An 18,266-nucleotide genomic window follows, 5' to 3' on the forward strand; every position below is an offset into this window, starting at 1 on the left:
AATTACATTTAGAAAAAGTAATTTTAAGTTCATTTTTTATGGCCACATTTTTGGAAAGTTCTCAATCGTCTACATTTTTAGTTCAGAGACTAATCTTTGAGTCACAAACCCAAAGTGCTGCAACTGAATCAAAGAAGATCTGTTACAGTAGTTTGGTTAACGGAAGTCAGTGTTCCATTTTCCACTTTGAGCCTTTTGTGTCCCCTGATATTTATGATTTATGATATGTTTTCTGGCTGCCAACCCATATTTATCAGCCTTTTTGGAAGAATGTCTGTTGTTCGCCAAAGAGAACTTCAAATATAATTGAAGAACCACCAACAAAATGTAAGAATCTGTAGTTGGCTGAGGTGGAAGTGTGCTGGATCCTCTGCAGATTGATCAGTATAACTTCTGAGGTAACATACAACGTATTCATTAGCACTTTATAGATATCTTAAGTCTTTAGCTCCCAAGGTGATCAGTTGCCTTCATCTCTACCATGGCTATATCTAAAAATCATCAGAACTCATTTCAATACAAAGAGGATTATAAGAATACAAAACAGCAGCTAATATGATGAGATTTAAAGTTTCCGAGCATAAAAGATGGATTTTATGTCTGAGCTTATGTCTGAGCCCCCCCCCCCCCCCCCCCGCCTCTCACTCTTATCCTGTTTGTGAACTTTCACACAACGCTGGATGTTTCTGTCTGTTACAACCGCCTTGGAAGTTCATGACACTACTAAGATATTTATCTCACCAGCATCAAAAGGCAGACAGGCCGATGATAAGCATGCTTGTGGCTGGGTTTAATTTCTCTGATTTAGAATTCATCCCATGACTCGCGCACATGAGTCTCTGTGCATTTGGGATGTTATTTATGAAAAAGAGCTGCAGCAGACATCCACCATTTTTGACAGACTTGTTGTCTTGTTGTGTATTTGTTGTCCTTTTTGACAGCGCTACGGCAACTTGCCAATGAAGCACTGCATTAATCAGAGATGTTTCCCCCCCCAAACCTTTCTCATCTTCCCTGTCTTCCTTTGAGATACCACGCATCTACGGATTGAGTTCATTTCACAGTGTACTATTTTTAAATTGTGGTTCTCCGCCATAGAGTTCTCATGATAATTCCTGAGACTTAGCTTCAGCCTAAGGAAGGTGGAGCCACGATTCAGTCCTTTAGCTTCAGATTTTCTTAACTTTCACTTTCTTTTTGTGCTCATCTCAGCACAGTTTTTCTTTCATGACCGCCCTTAAGACATAAATGTAAAGCTTTTATGTAAAGCATTCCCCCTTTTTGACCATTTAAAATACTTCACAGTCCAGCAATCCCAATTATGTAAATATCATGTGGGATAAGAAACCACTGCAAAGTTGCCAGCATATTTAGTCACTTGAGAAACCTGTTTCTTGATTCCTGTTTTCTAATTTTCTTCAGCCACTGACATATTAACACATTTATGGAAGTGTCCAGCCTTGTCCTCAAAGAACGAATCACTATGCTGACATTTACTCCACTGAGGATTTCTGATGTGCATGACAGCTAATTAACGTCAGTTCTTTAAATTGAAGGAATGTTCATAACAGCATGATGCATAAAGATGACAGGACAGCATGAATAGGGAGGCGGTGGGTTAACCCACATTTTTAGGCTGACATAATGACATGATTCAAGATTACAAACAACAGTAATTGGAATCAAAATGATGCAATTGACATGGATAGGGTTTCACCAACAAAGGACCCTTTCTCAAACAGTCAATCTGATCAGGATCATAGTTTACCATTCTCTTCTATGTTACAACTAACTATGAGGGATTATGGTTGAAGTACTGCTTTATTATTGATGATAAGCAGCAGCAGCAGGGAGGACAGGAGAAAGATCAAAGCAGAAGATACTTTATCCCTGTATTCACCTTAGCATTGATGCATCATAGAAGCTAACAGACATAGTAGATTACTAAACCCTGTGAAGCAACTGGACATAACATCTTATTATGTATATTAAGGAGCACTGAAGAAGCTTCCTCAGCATGCCAATGACCCTGTTTGTTTTCCATTCCAAAATAGTTGCTTGTTAGTCACAAAGAGAACGTTTATGCAAAGAGACAAGGGGGAAGGAAGTGGCTGGCCCTAACAAAGGATGCTCACTTGGACGAGAGAGTGGCTGATCGATAGAGCCCTGAGAGAGCTATCAATCAGAGGCTTGGTTTAGTAAATTATGGTTTTATTAGTATTGAGCTAACCTCCACTGTGAGGGACCTTAAAACATTGAGATGCTGGCCTACATCAGAGGCAGGGAAATCTTTGTGGACCCCCGCCTCTTGTCTTAATAAGGAGTGATTGAAGTCTGGTTAGATCATGGCTTGTAGGGACTACAGGTCCCATGCTGTCATGGCAAATGGTGATTCAAGGGAAGTAGATACAGTTAGGGCACACTGCGGTGCACTCTGGGAAATGCAGTTTGCAGTGAAAGGGTGACTAAATTGAGGAAAGTAGATCGCAGAGCAGCAGAAATGCAATTCCAGCGCTGCTGGGCCCTCATTCCCAGCCGGCTCTCTGAGGACTAACTCATTTAGGAGCAGCAGGGGAAACTCAATAGCACCAATTGAGAAAATAATATATTGAATCTGGTGGTTGAGTGTACTGCTTGGGCATGGTGGAGGGCAGTGGAGGTGAAGCGTGTACTAAACACTGAAATGTTTTTAAGCAACATACACGTGTATTTGAACACACACACACACACACACACACACACACACACACACATACACACACACACACACACACACACACACACACACACACACACACACACACACACACACACACACACACACATTCCTTTCACTTTGCAGCATAGTTCACGTGCTGTTCATAGCTGTGTATTACTGTTGCACTCTGCTTGAACTTTGCTAACAGGGACAGATGACTGAAATACAGAACCATCATGAAGAGAGAAGAGCTGTTGGAGTAACTTACTTACTGTTAAACAAAAAGTGAGTTTGTGTGCTGAATTTAAAATGGGAGCCTTTTACAAAAAACAATACTATAAGTTGTGACAATGACGCATTATGTCTTATTTGTCTTACTATGTAATAAAGGTGGTGAACGTTATAGCCAACAATGAGGTAAAGACAACCCCAAACATTGTTGAGCTCTATATGTTAATAGCGTTTTTGGGCATACATTTCAATGTTTTTATTGCACTTGTATTGTTAGCCATGCTACCAGCCGACCTCAAACCATTGCAATGTTATTATTATTTGGTTGTTTCACCAGTTACCATTTCTGGGATATCTCCCATTACTATTTGATGGATCACAATGACCAAGACGGACTTTTGGTGATCGGTCATATTGCGTCAGTGGATTTTTACGTAGAGTTTTCCTGACTTTCCCTTGGATTGCCAATGGGTTATTTTTTAAATCTCTGTAGCAAGTTACTTATGTCTTTATTTGGAAGAACAGACTTAAGGTTTTCCTCCCATACCCTGCTGATGTGCTGATGTTGTTGTGCTGATGCGGTTGTGAAGTTTTGCTCAGAACTCCTAACAGACCTGGGCACTCACTTTATGAAGCTCTGGTATTAGATGAGGGACTAGGTGGATGTGAGAAGCTAATGAAAGTGGGGAATCTAGCCAGCAGATAGGTGAGCTGTGCCTGGGGCAGGATGCAGCAGCTTAAGGACTGTAATTACAGCATTATGGTGGAGGTTGACTGGATTAGGGCCATGGCAACAGGCTGAGACCTGGATATAAGGCCAGGAAATGGCCATGGCCTCGACATTATTAGCCTTAGTTGACAGCTTAAGACCAGCACTGTCAACACACTGCTGCTTCTCTCTCACAGAGTAGTCAAGGTCAGGGAGATGCTGATGCACGGGCAAAAACACATTTGTGCATGAGTCTGCAATCACCACAAAAGAATATAAACAACAACACATGAATACAGGTATCCACACATACAAACACTCTCCCACTACATTCAGTAACAGCATTACCTTGAACACACAAACACAGGCATGCTTAGTAAGTCCACGGGGAGATGAGCAGCTGCATCTTGATCTTGGCTGTGCTCAGTGTAAGTAACAGTGCTCTGTCCTGTCCATAAGCAACAGGATAATCCACTCTGACAATGACTAGATTAAGAGAGGTTAAACACATGAGGAGGTGAGGAGAACCAGTGGTAAAAAAGAACTAAAATTGCAAAAAAGACACCTAAGATGTGTAAGATATATGAGACATATGTGATGTTTGATGCTAATAACTATCCAATTAACTTTGTTAGCATGTTCCTTCTGCTGCATTTATGACAAAATGCATATGTTGCTGCATCAAAGTGTTGAATCACAATGAAAAATCAGGTGAAAGCAGGGAGTGAAGATTGTACATGCCTGCTTGTCATGCACTAGTCAGTAAACATTTGCAAGTCAGTAAACATGCACGGTGTGCTAACGCATTAGCATGCACAGAGGCACACTTAATTAATACTGGATACACACAGATTAAATAGCTGCCATTTTGCCTATGTGAAGTTGATTCTAAAGTCTATTTGCCAGAGGAGCAATTGAATGCTTTTTAAACGAGTCTGTTCTACGCTCAGAGATAATAAGTAGGCAGCTACATAGTGGTCCGTCTGATATCTATTCTTCTTGACACATTCTATACATAGTTTTCATATCATTTGATTTTCAGCTGCTCACTCTCTCATCCACACACATTTTCTTACCTCTTACCTGAAACCCTCAATCTTACTTCCATTCAACTCATGACAGACCCGAAGTAGATTAAAAAAAGAGCAGAGAGGGGTTGAGTTAAAGAGATGCGAGTAAAATAAATCTTTATTTTGGCAATTTGAGCTTTATTGACTCTGATTCATCCAGGGACATGCTTTTTATTATAAGGCTGCCTGTGGCCGTGGCTCTGATTGTAATTGTTTGACCCAGCCCCCCTTTCACACACACACACACACACACACACACACACACACACACACACACACACACACACACACACACACACACACACACACACACACACACACACACACACTTTCCCTCCTCGCCCCAAGCTCTTATCAACACGTTGTCCCGATAAAGTCCGACGAGCTCAACCTCATTAAACCTCTAATTCATATTAAACAGCCGATAAGTCCCTCTACCCTGCTATGCGTCTTCTAGTGCACGCTACCCCAAGAGGAGGCCACTTGGCAGCACCGACACTGCACTTGGGCTTCAGCTCCAACCCCTCCCCTTTCTTCCTTGTTATTCCTTTCATTTGTTTACTGAAAACTCCCCACCACCTCCTCCTGCTCTCCTGTCTTCCTGCTGCAGTTGTTGTCCTATCTTTCAGTCCCCTGGCCGTGAGCCAGCAGTGTTGTGAGACATCAATATTAGCCTCCTGGTTTTAAATCTGGCTGGAGGTCCAAAGTTGGACCGCGCAAAATGATCTAGCTGTGAGGGGGCAATCTGTAAAAGATTTTGTACAGAGAGTTCTTCTTCAGTGCATTCCTCCGGCTGCCCATAGGCTTCTATGAAGCATTATGGGAAATAAGGCCAAGACCAAAGCTTTATTCTATAATTCTCTGCACGTGGCTGTTTCCCTCTCTACATCCTGACTCATACTGTAGTCGCTCCATTGTCTCTATCCTAAAAATAAATTTGACAGACTATTGGCTCATGAAGACCGGACACAGTAGCTGGGCCCAGTGGTTCCAGACCCAAAGACTAACCGCTAACTGTGTCCCCCCCTGCCAAGACTGACACATGCACTGAGTGTATACAGTGGGCTCAATATCCAGCAGTGCAGGCATATCGACCACATGGCAAATGTCACTGGTCCATTTACTAGGGTTCATTGTTAGAGACAGCTGTCTATCGGCCTATGGGAAATCCATGGAGCTTTATCCAGCTCGGTCTACTTCAGGAGCCGTTTCACACTGCTGAGCCAGAAAATACCCACGTAAGCCGAGATGGATGCTGAGGCCCCGGTTCCGTGTTTCTAGGCTATTGATGGAAGCACATTAGGAGACGTTTTATATAGACCAATTCCTTCTTTTCGGTGTATATACTACATGCATACAAAAAAGTAAAAACAAATGTCATTTGGCACAATCAATCATATGTAATAGAAATGATCAGGGTTTATAATATACTGTACAGAATAATGCAAGACATTTGAGTTAATAAATGTTACTTATTGCTGTAAGTTGTAGTAAAGCATTAGTAGTAGTAGTCTTAGTAGTAGAGTGACGTCAAATATGTGAGATTTCCTTGAGCCATTAAGTTATGAATGTATTATATCTCAAACGTCTTTGATTAAAATAGCCCTATATAATATTACTGCTTTATATTTGATTAAGAAGAACATACATTTACACTATACTTGTCATCTTTTTCCTGTTTTCTGTAGGAAGCCCCCGGAAGCCCTCCAGTTTTAATGAATCCTGTGAACCCTCTACTGGACAACCATGAGCGCCGGATTTCAAACTCCCTGTATGAAAGCATTGACAGCTTGGAAAACCACACCAAACCGCAGGCTAATACAATCGGACGCATTGGTGAGTCCTCTACGTTGTGTCACTCACCCTCCCTTTCAACACCCTTTTGTCTCTTTCAACCTCTAATAAACAGAACGACTCTACCCATTTTGGACCAATCTCTCCCCATTCACATTGATTGGGAGTGTACTTGACCTGTTAACCTCATGCTCATTGGATATATTTCCCCTGGATTGGGGCTGTCTGTAAACTGACATCTCCTGATCAATTTTAACATCCAACCCCAGCCCTTATGTGCTTCTCCTATCTCCTTCCCCTAAACCCCCAACCAGCATCACCTTCAAACCCTCATCCCCCCTCACTGCTCTGCATCTCGAGGTACGCTATTTCACTATCAGGGATTAACGTCAACCCCAATCCTCCCTGCCTTCACTCCGCTCCCGCACTCGGGTCAATTTCCATTTCACCAAGTTGACATCAGCGCGCTAAGATCTCCTCTCTTCAGGTGTATTAGAATTGGCAATTCAATCCTCGGTCAGTCACTGCTGTCATCCCAGCATCGACAGACCCTTCACATATGCATACGCTCAGAGGCTGGATGATTGCATCAGTGTTGGGGGCGGGTGTGTTTGTGGAGGGTGATGCAGTGTAGTCAAACAAATCCCATTTTCATGAAACACTCAGTAGACTTTGTGCACTCCTTCTCTCCTTCCCCTAATTTCCTATATGTTTCTTTCTCTGAACGTTTTATTCTCTCCACAGTCTCATGGTCTCCTAGTCCCTCACTCTCTCTCCTCTTTCACCTCCCACCTTTCCACCTTCCTCTTCTCAGATGGAGTGGATTTGTAATCTGTCAACGATCTACACTTTCTGCCCTTCTTCCATCCATTCTCCCTTTTCCCCACCATCTCCCCGAGCGGTGCCACTCTGCCACTGATCGTAGGAGATCAGAGGCTGTGTCAGAGGCATCTGATGGTTAATTAAGCCTCCAGATCAATAGGGCTTGCCCCTGACACTCTCCCCCCCTCTGTGTCTGTCTCTCCCCTTCTTTTTCTTCACCCTTTCATCGTGTCTCATATCAAATGTTTCCCCCTCAGTTTGGCTTATTTATTCCAATGGCTTTTCCGACGCAGGCTTTTCCAAACGCCGCTGTGATCATAAGCGGAAAATGTGGGCGCGCTGATGGAAAAGTTTCTTGCCATTGAAACTTCAAGGGCGCCCAACACTCATGTCATCCTGCCGAGTGGGAGTCAAATGAGCCAAGTGGAAAAGTTTTGTGGGTTGGGGCGGAGTGGGTGCTGAAGGAGTAAGTTATCACAGCCGAAGCTCAGCGGAGTCTCATATCTTTGACTTGACTTGTCTTGAGGCAACAAAATGTCAGTTCCTTTCCTTTTTTTGTCTAGAGGCTGTCTCTGAGTCGTGCCTTCATTAACCTCAGCCTACATTCTGTGACAGGTCTTGACACAATTCCGTTATTTAAATGTGTGATACAGTCGGAGTTGAGTTTATATTCATCAGAGCAACACCACCGCACTCAGGTACAATGCAGCACCTGAGGAAGAGATTCAGTTATATGCTGCTTCCTAGGGTTTGGCCACTTCTTGCCTTTTGCTGAGTATCTGATCTTTTTTTGCCATTCTTCTGGCAGAAAAGCGAGTGGCAATGACCTTGCATCTCATTGACAAAAGAGAGCTGAGATTTAGTTAACCTTAATCAAATGTCACACAATTTACTTTGAAAGTTAAACGTGTCAGTATTCCTGGCATATCTTACTCATTCATATTCATTAAAAGTGGATTTTTATTCGTTCCCTCTCTTGTACACTTACCCACTTCGGTTTGAAATAAGGTTATAGATAATCAGGCTTGGTGACATTGTAACATTATAATCTCGCCGTCTCCTCACTCAGTATAAGCTCAAATGTATTTGTATGTGTGGATACTACTTTTCTGCAGGCTTGCTTGATAGACAGTAGCTGTTTCCACTCTCTATCTTCTTCTATATGTTATTTCAGACGTGGTCAGACATATTGCCTGGTGTGTGAGATGTGACAGTAATGGTTAGAGGACAGATGCTAGGATCAGCTTGGCAAGGTCACGAAGCCACTAGGGCTTGACTGACAGCTGGATGCCGAGTGTATCTAGACCTGCTGAATTACCAAGTCGCAAGCAAGACGCGAGGTTTGGGATACGGGAGGATATAGATATAGCTCGACACACATACTTGGCACTCTCAAGTACAACTTCTCCATAAGGTTAGAGCCTGTTTCCACTAATGCAAGCCATACATTTTTCCTTAAGAGCAAATAGTGATTACTGACAAAACTAATTTTACATCTCCAAAGACAGCGCAGAGTCGGACTCTCTAACTAAATCACTTCCTCTCGATTGATCCATTATTCTGCCTGTACTGCTTTAAATTGACAAAGCCTCAGAGGGTAACTAGGATGGAAGGTTTTTACTGCTTAAGAATAAAATCTGACTCTGATTGTGAGTTGTAGCAGATGAAAGCAATTCAATACAGCAGAATTGTAAACTACATAGTTCAGCCAAACTAATATTGTTATTGCTACATTCTCTATTTTCTGTTAAAAGCATCTGGAGAGTTCTATTACTGCCTTATCTCAACTCAGCCAGGTATTGATCAGAATCTGGACCAGCTTGTTTTACTCCCAGCGGTCACATGTAGCTTGCTGCCTTCCTTCTAAAACTGAAAGAATACCTATTGGTCTCCATGGAGGGTAAGGTACAATTCAAAGAATGATAGGAACTATGATTACCATGGTTACAGCAAAGAAAAGCACCAAATGGCACAGGAAGGAGAGAGGTGCTATTAAGCTGGTATGGCACCATTACATTGATTGTAAGGGCACTTTGCCTTGATCTTCCCTGTAGTGTTTAGGCTGTAATTTAGAAGTTGTTTGTGTGTCGGTGCGTTTGTGTTTGTCCGTGGGCACACACATTCAGCTGATCAATAGTCAGAGGTAATCCTATTCCCTGTTTGCCTCAGTAGACCATGCGATGCTGTGATATTGTCAGCTTCGGCTTCACACATGCACACACCATGCATCACAGAATCATGGCCACAGGCTGAATCCACAGCTAGCAGGTGGTGAACATACAGTACGTTCTGCTTGACTCCCCGCTCAAATAAAATGAGTTCCTGACACTTTTCTTTTCTTGTGCTGCCTTCATTCTACTCCCACCCACCTTTTGCCCTTGGGGTGAAAGCAGTGAATCAGCAGAGATTATTTCTCTCTCAAAGGAGGAAAAACAGAAAGAAAGAAAAGGTGAATTAAAGGGGAAATAAATGTGGAGTGATATCGCCTGCATCTGCACAGTTTGACAGCGACATCTGAGGTTTGACGCAAAGGTCGTTAGCATCACACTCGGCTTCGCCTTCCGTTCTGTTTAATTGAAAAGTGCAGCTGGGAGCGGGGTTCACACGCTGGGGTGAAAATTGAGGGCCTTGGACTGAGGCTTTCTGTGAACGTGGCCGGATGCATAAGTTAGAAAGCATACCTTGGACTGGCACTGGAGTGAGGGAGGGAGGGATGGATAGGGAGGCCGGAGGTGGCAAAACCATGCAGGCAGACACATGTTGTTCTCACACAGGAAAGTAGGTGGTCAGTGTGCAAATTCCTGTAGACATTGACCCAAATCCAAAATGAATCACTGACAGAAGTTTGTGGCTGCAAAGTTCCGTCATTTTAGTCACTTGGTTCAATTATTATGACGATATGTAGTTATTAAAAGGGCACAGCACACACACAATTAGAAGGACACACTGACCTCTGGCTGTCCTCAGGCAGACACAGAGTCTTCCCTAATGGTGTTTAAGTGGGACCGTCTTCCCAGGACTTGACCCTGCTTTCCCCTAAACTCCAGTATTTCACCGACTGCAGACTCTTCCTCTCTGTATGCTCAGCCATCAGTGCAGGACTAGAGGCAGAGTGGCCTCCCTTAATTTGGTGTCCAGACTGCTTGCTGTAAGCGTGCCCCGGTAGTAAATGACACCGACACTGATGTGGTTTGAACAAGAAAAAAGTGTATTTGCCACACACTTTTGTAAAATATTATGTCAAAACTCTTTTAAAGCACCTATAATCTTTCTTAAGGCAGCAATTTGAACATAATGTCCCATAAAATGACGTGCATAATTGTGACTCATAACATTAGTAATAACACTTTTATAATTGAGTGTCACGGTTGGTCAAAGCATAATAACAGGAGCTTGAAACTGAAGCAACAATTCATTTGATATAATCGGCTTTTCATTAAAAAAAAGTTAATGCCGTAAGGGACACAGAGAACTAATACAAATGATACAAATTGTATAACCATTCAAGTCTAAATGATAACACTATATTATAATAGCACAATTTTTGAAGTATAGTTCTGAACATGACAACTATTTATGGGTCCACCTACACAGGGGTTATCACTTGTCTAATTAGCCCTCTTCCCTGCACTGTGTGGGTGTGCACAGAATGTTCTTGATTGGTTTCACATGATTTCTTTTGCACCTGCTATGCTAAGAGAACTTTCTCCTTCATCATTCTGCTTGTTCCATGAAGTTTGGTGACCTCACATGTTTTTCAGCATGGCTCCTCCCAACCTCTACATGAGCAGGAGTGTAATTAAGCAGAGTAAAAACAGCCGAGTGGGTGTGCAGCTCAGCATGGCTTCATTTAAAATATAATTATCTAATGTTGTGATAAGAAAGATTCATGTTTGTGCTTGAAAGAAACACACACACACATGATCACAGTACAATGCACCAGGTATTTGGTTTCAAATGATCCAGACTTCCTTTTTGCTTTAGGGACAAACTGTACAATAGATTCCATTTGTATAATTACATGTTTAAGTATCTTTTGATTTAATGGCAAGTTTCTAACAACTAACACACTAGGAGAGGAGGGCACATCTTCCTTATATACTGTTGACACTGTAGGTTGACCTTTAAAAAGGTTTGAACCCCTCAACATGCCAAACAAGTGGTATTATTTGAAGCTTTACAAATGATCACATATACCAGTAGAATATGTCCTCATTTTCTGATCAATTGCATTTACTCATTGGACATTTAGAACTGTTTTAGTTGGTTTTAAAACTATTGGTGTGTTGCCCATTTAGGTATTCAAAGGCTGGTGTTAAAGCTGGCCCAATTGAACCAAACTTTAGTCTGAAAGTTCATGAAAATGCCCCGAATGTCCCCTGGTGAACATAAGAATCGGGTGCTAGTATAAAGAGCTGCTGCAATACATGTATGGGCCTGATAGCAGTGGCAGCGATGATCAACTAATGATCTCTCCTCCAGTCAGATCAATAGGCCATAGAGTCACTGAAGGAGGGTGCTTGAGAGAGAAAAAGAAGCGTCACAGTGTGTGATGGACAGAAATGGAGGGAATTGCATAGAGAAAAGAAGATGGAGTGGGGCTATTAGTGCGACCTCTCACCTTACAGCTCAATGTTTCAACGGGCAACGCTTGGTCAGAGGGCAGAGAGAGGCTCTGATCCGTTCGGATGGATGCAGCCAGGTGGCCTCTTCAGCCAAAGAGCTCATCTGTCTCTGTCTCCCCTCTCTGCCAGAGGGACGGAGAACATCTCTGCTTCCATATCATGAAATAGCTTCCACACGCCGAGCATTGCTGGCCAGAGGGCTGTGTGTGCTTCTGAAACCAACCAAAACTGAAACCAAATTAAATATTTTTTTCCATGACCCGATGAGCCTGTTCATAAAATACATTTTGACACTGTATGAAAAGCACAAGTGTACTTATTTAAATGAATCGTGTCTAAATTCATTTTAGCTGCCTAAATGTGTGGTTCCCAGTATCGTGAGTATTGGCTAACCGTCACTCTCACTGGAACACATGAAAGAACAAAGCCATGTTAGTGTTATAAGTCCTTTTGCTACTCTGACAAGTCAAAATGTCTGCCTAACAAATTACATTAAAATAAACAGCCACAGTTATCACAATTTGACCCTGTTTAACCTTATTAAATATGACTGCCTCATAGAAAGCCCCTCCCAGCATTGTGCGTTTGTTTTTAGCAGATAGATGGTGAATGTAAGAGTTGTTTCTTAGCTGTCGGTTAGTGTATGTCAGCTTCTGTAAGCGTGACTCGTGAAAAGCTATATTTAATTACAGTGTGACAAAGACCACAGTGGTACAATCATGTTGCCAGAGAACTCTTTCCCTAGCTGCATGGGTGGTTAGCATTATTAAGAAGGTCTTTAACAAATGCCAAACAAGCCTTTGTGAAAGAGCTGGCTTCTGTGAACCATTTTTTTTTCAATGATATTCATCCTCATTGGACTCCATGTAAAAGTCTCTAAGATACTGTATGTCTGTGACTGCTGCTCAATTTGTGATGGCATCGTAATATCAGTGTTTGTTTTTTCTTTCTTTATGCTTTCATTCAGACCGTAAAACAGCGTGTTGATTGTGGCCAAGATAGCGGTTCTGTGATTTGGGTAAAACAATCATTACATTCACAGTACTCAAAGGTTTCGATGCCTGTGGTTATTTTTCAATTAGGCAGGGGAAAGAAAAAGTTAATGCGAATCCAAAATAAGCTCAGATGACATTCCGTAAGCAAAAAGTAATCAGCAGACACAAAATAACATTAAAAACAAAAACAAGACCTTGAGAATGAATCCACTCACTAATACATCAGCACTTGTTCGCTTTCACAATCACCTTCTTATAATAAACAAGTCATCACCTAGTTCTAAGTCAAACACTAGTTGTAAAACAGTAAGAGGGCATGCACCTAATTTCTCCACTCATATAATTTGCCTATTATCTGTCAGTCACCAAACAGCCACTAAGCACATAACTAAACTAGTTTTATTTGTCTGATCAAATAGTATTGTGCACTGCATTGACATTTTGTTAGTGAGTGATTTCCCTCTGTGCTTATTGTGCTGACACCTGCAGAAAAGCAAGTGCTGTAATTATGTTCAGTCAACAGCGTGGCCCCAACTTTACCTGTCCACCAGGGAGAAGTGGAATGACTTTAACAACTCTTCATCTGCAGAGTCAAGAGGTCCTGACTGGAAATATTTCATTAAGCCAGGAGAGGGGAGCCTGCCGAGTTTCTAATTAAAACTGTGTCCTCTGTTAGCAAAGTGCTCTGCTGACATGAGTGAATGTAAGGTGATTAGAGTGCACATTGGGAATGCTAAGAAATGTTCATGTGTTGTGTATGTGAAACGCACACCAACGCTTTTATAGTGCTTCTTTTGAAGAAACAGCTCTTCCCGACTATGATTCTTCTGCAGCAGGTGGCTACTGAAGTGCAATTCTCAGTGTTTGCTGATGCAACCAAGAGGTAATTCTACTCAAAAGCCAAGGGAGAGTAACAGATTGGTTTAGGAAACACACAGCCACAGGGCATTTTCCTCTTGACATTGCTGCACTTTTGCTAAAAGGACTGTAACACAGAAACAGAAGATGACTTTGGAAGAGTGTTTGAGAACTGACTTAGTTGAGTTGTGCGAGAAAACCGATGATTTACCAGAGCTATTGTATCAAGGATAAGCCACACAACATGATGTTAATAAGAGAAAATAGCTAGAATATACTTAGACCCTTCAAACCATGAACACATTATTTGCAAATACATAGTAACGATCAAAGGCTGCAACAGGAAATGCTTTCTTTCCCTCACGAGTTCTCTACTGGGTTTGCCTGCTTTGCAAGTGATAGCCAAGCTTAGTCTAGCCGACTTCCTGAAGCTTATCACTGTCAATGGTCCAGTCCTGATAATTTACAGTACAGGGTGAATTCAATTACCCAGGGTCCTCTGTCAAGCTGCCCGAGTGAGAAATGGCCTTCATTCCACCTGTACTGTGTTGGCAGACATATTAACTGGTTTAGATGAGCAGTCAATAGACAAAAGGGATGAGCCTTCCAAAAGAATCAATGAACAGATGGATAAGTAGTGGATAGAAGCAGACTTTTTGAAAGTTTTGGTATAAAGCAACTTTCCCTATCCTGTATGTTGTTTCAAGGGAGTAAAAGGATAGTAAGATATAGAAAATATATTGTAGGCTCCTGCAGATCTGTATCTGAAGCCTTTAGTTGGAACATATTCACATAAGGTATAATACATGCGAATAATAAGACTCCTGACACTTTATGAAGAATAACCCAGATTATACACATTTTATAGTTCCTGTGCTTTTTTTAAGTGGGGGAGGTACGCTATTTGTCCAACTTGGTTTCCTTCTCCTGGACAGCTGTTCTGCTTTTTATCTTGTTTTTCTTATATATATTTTTTCTCTGCAAATAACTGGACTACGCTATTCACCTCATTGCCCCGTTTGGTGCTCAGATTTCCTTCCACAATATGCGTTTATCATTCGTCGGGCCCCATTGAAATGAAATGCTTCTCAGATTCATGTTGGTACGCTGCCAGGGTAAATGTTGTTGTCTGCTGTTAGTAATTACACACAATTGTTCCTAAGCTATTACATTTGCAAAATGGCTCTCCGATAATGGAAACAAAAGCAAAGGGCCACAGGAAGTCCAGCATTTCTGTAAACCAATATCTAATAGCTAGCAGGTGTGTGGTTAAAGTCACTTGTCTTTCTCTGCTTTCGTATGTAAGTCATGCACAGATCAATCTGCAGAGTGACTCGTCCTCCTCTGTATTGCAATGCCACTTCCCATGCCGCTGAACAACCCTTCGCCTGCCCTTGGTGCGGAGTGCTAACCACGACAGAACATTCCCCATTGACTTTGTCTCCTGAGGAGCAGCAAAGTAGCGATTCAAAGAAGTCCTCAGCAGGAAGGGTGCAGAAGTCCAGAATACAGATCAGGGGAGCTCTACTCCTTCTCATATTTGTCCTTGGAGAAGAGGGAAAGAGAATGGAAAGAACTCCTCAGGGCTACAACTTGTGTCTGTGACATTAAGAGACAAGACTCTTGCATAATATACATTTCAATATATACTTAATATACTACCTTTCTTTAAGAGCTTTGTAGTCTATTTTTGTATATTTTTCACAATTGTTACAATTTTTCTGATATTGTCTTGTCACACATGATGTGTGTATGTATGCAACATTTTTAAATGGAAGCATATAAGCACCATTATTTACTTTTTTTCAGAAAGGTTTTCTTTCAGGCATGTCCTGATACGAAAGCTCCATAATACCATTTTCTTGGCCAAAGTTATCTCTGTGTGTACTGTGTATCTTGGTAATTACTGAAAATAATTGTTGCGTTACACAAACACGGCTATGGAGGAGTGTGTGTGTGAATTACTTACAGTCTAACTTGTCAACTTGTTATCAGAAACTGTTCATTCCCAAAAATATTGAGTATTGATGCAGTGTTGTGTTAAATAAGTGTGAAGAAACTAATCTATATCCTTCTCTCTCAGGTAACCACCAGCTGTCTCCGACAGTGAACATGCCGCAGGACGACATAGTGATGATCGAAGACGATAGGCCGCCCCTGCTTCCTGCCCATCTTTCCGACCAATCATCCTCCAGTTCCCACGATGACATGGGCTTTGTGGGAGAGAACCCGGTGACCTGGCTCCACGAGCTGCCCGGTCAGAATGAATGGTGAGCAGCATGTTTTACTTACATTTCCGTGGAGTTGGCTGAATTATTTATAACTTGATGGTGTGGAAGAAAGCTGGATGTGACGATGTGCATAACATTTCAGTTAGCGTATTGATTGTGCAGTATCATAAGTATTACTCATAAATAAGTGTGTGTGTGTGTGTTTGTGTTGTTTTGCTGGTCATTCATTTTTTTGTATTACCGGAAAGGATCCAGAAAACCAGAGAATCTATTTCATATTCTCCATAGATTGGTGGAAAATGTTATTTTACAGGAATCTTTATAAATGCTTACTTTTTTATTGAAGTCATTGCCTACAGTTATTCCATATATTGATGACTATCCTTACTGGCGCAAACCAGACTATTTGCCTGAACATCATATCCTAAGTTATGAGAAAGTAATGACAGTTTTTCACGGATGCATTTCCCATCTAAGATTATTTGCACATTTTTGGTGAATATGGACATTTCTAAGGTGTTAGTGTATGTGTGCTACTCATGGGAACCTACATGTGCGGCTCTTTTGGAGTTTGTGTATAAATTAAATATGAAATGACCCAGCAGCAATCAGACTGGGTAAACAATCATTCAGTGCCTCCACCTCCCCAACTCCAACCTGCCTTGGGATTTCAGCCCCCTGTCTAAAATAAAATATGAGGCAATGTCTTGTCCACCTTGTCAGATAACTATGTTTCTTTAGGGACAAACAGTGATTTCAGCGCTGCAGCACCGCTCAGTGCTTGTCTTTCTTTTATTGTTATTACTTAAAGGTTGCTTTTAGGCACAGGAAGTTGTAGCTGTCCATCCTTAAATGAATCACTCGTGTAAAAAATGACTCATGGCATTTCCTGTATGACCTTATTGGAGAGGTACAGGGAATATAAAAACAAGACATTATGTCAAATCATGTCCTCATACTCGTTTTATTTCATTTTAAGTCAGAGACCGCTTTTTCTCTTAACAGTTTGTTTTAAACTCTTACCTTTTCAGTTGTTATTGTGAGTCATATTTCTATTTGAAAAGGACTGCTTTTTCAAGATGAAATGCTGGTTGCCATGAATAGTCACTCAGTTTATTTTTTTTTTTTTATTATTTGTATTTATTTTTCCCCAGATACTCTCTACTCTCTCTCTCTCTCTCACTCTCATTAATAATGAATGAGTAGATGTGCTCACCATGCCTGTTGTTCATGTGATGTCAGAGGTTTGTCATAGTGGATTAGGTCCACAGCATATGGCTGAACCACACTCAAACTTCTCTCCCACACCATTCCCCCACACACGCATAAGATTTCCACAAATACACTGACTTACACACACACATGTGATGTGTACACGCTAGGCAGAAGTGTGCTATATACTACTGCCTCGGGTTATTGTGAATAATTCATGTCCTTAAAGTCACTCTCACACACACACACACACACACACACATACAAACACAAACCCACACAGACACAAACCCAGACAGACACACATGAACACACAATCTCTTCCATTTAGATGCTAACAGCTGCTTGAACGTAGCAAGTGAAGTGTGTATCTTTTTTCTGATAGACTTTTACTGTTTCTCATTTTCCTTTTCAAGCGCTCCCAACATCCCACACACACACACACAGACAGATGCACGCACACATACACACGCACTGTTAACAGGCATACTGAGCCAGCAGGGGATGTGGGTCAGCCAGACTCCACTGTATTGGAACTGTTACTTTTTTAATTAAGCTCTCGCAACAGTGCAGCCAGGGCCCAGAACTTATTGAATATGTATTGTGGGGAGCTGTGAAAGTCTCACCTCTGGCCTTCAGTATTATGCAGCTTTCCTCCCTCATGGCCCCAGCTATACACCTACAGTGCATACACAAAACACAAGCGGCTGGTTGGCTTGTAAAATCATTGTAATTCAGGCTCTCTGTATTTCTGTCTTTTTCTCACCCGGTGGAATTGAACAAACTCAGATTTCCAGGCTCTCTTTCTACTCTTGTTTCCCTTTATTAATGTATTTTTTCTCGTCTGAAGAAGCACTGTTCAGTATGTGACTTTGTTCAAACATGGAATAGACAGGCTTGTAAAAAATAAATGTAATCCTTACTCTGTTAATGTAGCGGTAATCAAAATGCCCTTTCAGCATCTGGTAAGCTAGTGGTTATTATAAAGTAAAGAGCGACTAATGTAAACAAAAATCAATTA

General features: G+C 41.6%; 1 protein-coding gene across 5 annotated transcripts in view; it reads left to right on the plus strand.

Annotated features, from left to right (window-relative positions):
• The window catches only part of pard3aa (par-3 family cell polarity regulator alpha, a), a 300,089-nt gene that overhangs the window by 167,421 nt on the left and 114,402 nt on the right, over positions 1 to 18,266 (plus strand). For all 5 annotated transcript variants that reach the window (XM_079661513.1, XM_079661515.1, XM_079661514.1 and 2 more), the window contains 2 exons: positions 6,397 to 6,544; positions 15,886 to 16,072. In XM_079661513.1, the coding sequence (XP_079517639.1) occupies positions 6,397 to 6,544; positions 15,886 to 16,072 (335 nt within the window). The remainder of the gene's footprint in view (positions 1 to 6,396; positions 6,545 to 15,885; positions 16,073 to 18,266) is intronic.

Source organism: Notothenia rossii (genome assembly GCF_949606895.1).
Source record: "Notothenia rossii genome assembly, chromosome: 12".
In the NCBI taxonomy this organism is placed as follows: domain Eukaryota; kingdom Metazoa; phylum Chordata; class Actinopteri; order Perciformes; family Nototheniidae; genus Notothenia; species Notothenia rossii.